The sequence below is a fragment of the Sinocyclocheilus grahami genome, unplaced genomic scaffold, assembly GCF_001515645.1.
Source record: "Sinocyclocheilus grahami isolate Dianchi unplaced genomic scaffold, SAMN03320097.WGS_v1.1 scaffold43.1, whole genome shotgun sequence".
Taxonomy (NCBI): domain Eukaryota; kingdom Metazoa; phylum Chordata; class Actinopteri; order Cypriniformes; family Cyprinidae; genus Sinocyclocheilus; species Sinocyclocheilus grahami.
Window position 1 is genome coordinate 184,642 of NW_015505222.1, and position 4,382 is coordinate 189,023.

The 4,382-nt window shown below is 36.0% G+C and overlaps 1 protein-coding gene across 1 annotated transcript in view; it reads right to left on the bottom strand.

Moving 5' to 3' along the window:
* The window catches only part of LOC107582336 (plexin-A1-like), a gene marked incomplete at its 5' end in the record, with an annotated part of 107,517 nt that overhangs the window by 25,051 nt on the left and 78,084 nt on the right, over positions 1-4,382 (bottom strand). The window contains 3 exons of the mRNA XM_016268132.1: positions 493-726; positions 1,519-1,612; positions 2,740-2,907. Of these exons, the coding sequence (XP_016123618.1) occupies positions 493-726; positions 1,519-1,612; positions 2,740-2,907 (496 nt within the window). The remainder of the gene's footprint in view (positions 1-492; positions 727-1,518; positions 1,613-2,739; positions 2,908-4,382) is intronic.

Sequence of the window (4,382 nt, forward strand, 5' to 3'; positions counted from 1 at the left end):
TTTTTTTTATTGTCTATTTTTTTCTATTTCTAGATTCAGTTTTAGTACATTTTGTACTTATTTGAAGCTGCCAAGACAACATTTCTAATTTTCCAAATAATTTAAGCTCAAATTTTTCTCCTACTATTTATATTTTACATAATTAAAGTTTTTAAGTTAAGTTTTTATTACTTTTTTAATTTCAGTCTTGGCGTCTAGCAAACTAAACTTTCTTTCATTTTTTTTATTTCAGTTCACGCTTATTTTTATTTCAAGTAACGAATGGTTTTAGATTGAGTTTTTTTATGGCTTTACTTAACTAGAATAATGCTGGTACTAATAACATGTTTGAGAAATATCACTCCAATATCACTGTAAAAACTGTGCATAAATGCAACAACAGACATGCAGGTGGCCTTATAGTTGCAGTGTTGCTCTGAGGGGGATTATTATGCTATAAAACTAAAGAAATGCAGTATAACAGCTCCAACACGTGTAATGAGATCTCCTCACCTTCAGTATGAGAGGAGATCCCGGTTTGAGCTCCAGCATGGACGGACCGAAGGGTTCAAACACAGGGTCGGGATAGAAACTGAAGGTCTCGTTCACCACCAGCAGCGTCTGAACGTTATCCATGATGAAGCCGATCTCATCCGGCCCGCTGCCCGCCTCTGAGAAACCCCTCTCGGACCCCGCCACAGACGGCACCAGACACACCATCACGGTGTTATTCAGCACAGTGCAGTTCTGTGAGAGACAGCAAACATTAAAAGCATTACTGAAGACACTAACGCTGCTTCAGAGCCATTAAAGTGAAGACACAAGAAGCAGAGAGGAGGAAAACAGCAGCCAGATGAGCGGGTCAAGGAGAAGAAAAGGTCACATTCGCCCTGCGGGACTTTCTCAGGGCTTTATAGAGCCATTTCATGTTCTATATCCCGTCAGCCGTTGACATTTTAAAGGTTAAACTGGGAAAAGGTGATTCAATGTCACACATACGCAAAGAAAAACATGTGCAGGTATACTCGTTTGTCTGTTCCTGCTGCTTTAGAGCTCAGAGGGAACAAAAAGCACCATAAAACTAGTCTAGACTGCAGCGTTCAAAAGTTTGAGGTCTGGTTTTTTTATGTTTTTGAAAGAAGTCTCTTCTGCTCATGAGGGCTGCATTTATTTTATAAAAAATACAGTAAAAGCAGTAAAAATCTGATATATAATTACAATTTAATATAACTGTTTTCTATGTGAATCTCTGTTAAACTGTAATGTATTTCTGTGATGCGCAGCTGTATTTTCAGCATCATTCCTCCAGTCTTCAGTGTCACATGATCTTCAGAAATCAGTATAATATGCTGATTTGCTGCTCGAGAAGCATTTCTGATTATTATCAATGTTGAAGCTGCTTAATATTTTTGCAGAAATACTTTTTAAAATATTAAACTAGTGCTAAACTACTGGGTATGAATATCGAGAGAAAGGAAGGAATAATGCTGATAAACCCAATGATAAGAATGATGATGAATGTGTGTGTTAGAGACTTACGTTGACTGAAGTGACGCTGCTGTATTTGGCTCTCATCTTCGGCTCTCTGACGCTGGCGAGGTTGCTTCCAATCACCGTTAACGGGGTTCCACCACTAACAGAGAGCAAAACAGCAACGTAAACATCTAGAAAACATGAACAACTTGCTAACCATCCATCACCTCACACAACATCTGGATTTCCTTCTGAAGCCAATCAGTGGAGATTTGATGCACACCTACTGCATTAAAAGCATCTACTGAACTGTTAAAGGTGAAGAATGACGTACATTACCATTCAAAAGTTTGGGGTTTGTCTTTTTTTTAAAGAAATGAATACTTTTATTCAACAAGGACACATTAGTGACATTAAAGACACTTATAATGTTACAAAATAATTTCTGCTTCAAACAAATGCTGTTCCTTTTGAACTCTCTTTGAATCAAATAATCCGGAAATATAAAATGTATCACAATTTCCATAAATACATGAAGCAGCACAACTTTGTTGTGAAGTTTTCAGCATTGATAATAATCAGAAATGTTTCTTGAGCAGCAGATCAGCATATTATACTGATTTCTGAAGATCATGTGACACTGAAGACTGGAGCAATGATGCTGAAAATACAGCTGCGCATCACAGAAATACATTACAGTTTAACAGATATTCACACAGAAAATAGCTGTTAAATTGCAAAAATATTTTACAATTTTAGTGTTTTACTGTATTTTTGATCAAACAAATACAGCCTCAGTGAGCAAAAGAGACTTCAAAGATTTACAAAAATCTTACTGACCCCAAACCTTTGACATTTAGTAGTGCATAATACCATAGAACTTTAAAAATACAATGAAAATGCCTATATATATATATATATATATATATGTTAATTTGCAAAGAAAATGCCAACAAATAGCCATGTTAAATCAGTATAACTAGTCAGGAAATGGTAATTGTTAGGTGTTATTTGTGTATGTGAACGCTGCTTCTAAATGTCGTAAACGAACTTCCACGATTTCCAGCATAAAAGCAAACCGCTGGAGTATTAACCTGCTTAACCGGTCTCTCTCTCTCTCTTTCATCACTCATGTGTCTCTCCCTGTGGATGTGAAACACTCAGAGTGAGTGTGTTTGCAGCATTTCTCTGCCGTCTGCAGACTGTGGTGTTACTCAAACCTCCAGAGACTGAGCTGCGCATGTTCACGCTGAAGCACGCTGGTGGCAGTGTGTTCATGAGTCTGACCTGGCGATGCTCCAGTCCGGCTCTATCTTCAGGATGCTGGGGTCGTCTGTGTAGTTGAACTTGACCTCCGGGTTTCTGAGCTCGGCTGCGTTTATGTCCACCATCACTGGGGTCCCTCCTGAACCCAAACCCTCTGGAGTCACACACACGATCTCACGGGCGCTTCGCCTGAACACACACACAACCACAAAACCTTCAGCTTTCCTTCTGTTAAAGGACTCGAATCACAGAGAACCGGAACTGCTTGGTCTTGAAAGTCTGATGTACTGCGTCAAAGTGAAACAAATGTAAAATATATATTTTTGTTACTAAATGATTCGGATCATTTATTCTGATATTTTATTGGCCAAACCGATCATAGAAAAGGACATTTTAACTAAATGTGAATTTAATACAACTTTTGTCCTTATTTTATTTAATTTCAAAAAGATTTTATTTTGGTCATTTATACATTAATTTTTTTTTTATTCATTTTTTAACTTATATTTTTTATATATACTATAAATATTTTACACATATATGGAAATGTTATCAGCCATTGACAAACCCATTAGAATGAAGCGTTTTTTTTGTTATTCCCAACTAAATTACAAATTTGAGTAATGTAGTAAAAATTTTCTAATTTATTTCATTTCAAAATGTGTGATTTTATTTGTATTTTATTTTTTTATTTATACTTTTATTTATAAGCATTTTAAAACCCCATTAAAAAGAAGGGAAAATAGTGATTAACAACTAAATAACAACTGTGATTATTATAGTAAATATTGTGCTAATTTGTTTCATTAAAAAAAATGGTGCAAATGTATTTATTATTTAATTAGTTATTTTATTATCTTATTTTATTTTATCAGCCATTGACAAACTTCTCAGAGAGAAGGGCAATTTATTGCAATTTAGTTCATTCACAACTAAATTACAACTGTGAGTAATGTAGTAAATAGTGTGCTAATTTATTTAATTTAAAACACTGTGATTTTATTTTTTTATTTTTTATAATTTTTCTATTTTCTTTTTATTTTACGCACATAAATGGGCATTGTATTAGTCTTCAGCCATTGAAAAACTCTTCAGAGAAAGGGGAAAATGTTGATTAACAACTATATTACATCTGTTTTTTTTGTGCTAAGAAGAAGCCTGACTAACATTATAAGTGGACATCATTAACAATAAATAAATTAAATAGAATTAGACTCGTTTCTATGCATTTTAGATTTCAGAACAAGAAAAGCAACACAAACTCATTGACCTGAGCTGCGTCTGAAGGGAAGAATGAAGGCGATCATGTGTGCAGAGTGTGTGACAACACGGTTTCATCAGGTTGCATCAGGTTTGGCGGTTCAAAGATCACTCAGAGCGACGGCTCCGAACACGACAGACGTTAATCTGATCAAACCAACACATGCACGACTGAGAGCTCGTTTAGTCATGTGACAGATAAGAGAAAGAAGAGATTCAGTCTGAAGGTTCTTTCCCATGTTTGATCAGACATGCATGTGTGTTTGTGTGTGTGTGAGAGTGAGTGTGTGTGTGTGAGAGAGAGTGTGTGTGTGTGTGTGTGTGAGAGAGTGCGTGTGAGAGAGTGTGTGTGTGTGCGTGTGTGAGAGTGTGTGTGTGTGTGTGTGTGTGAGTGCGTGTGTGTG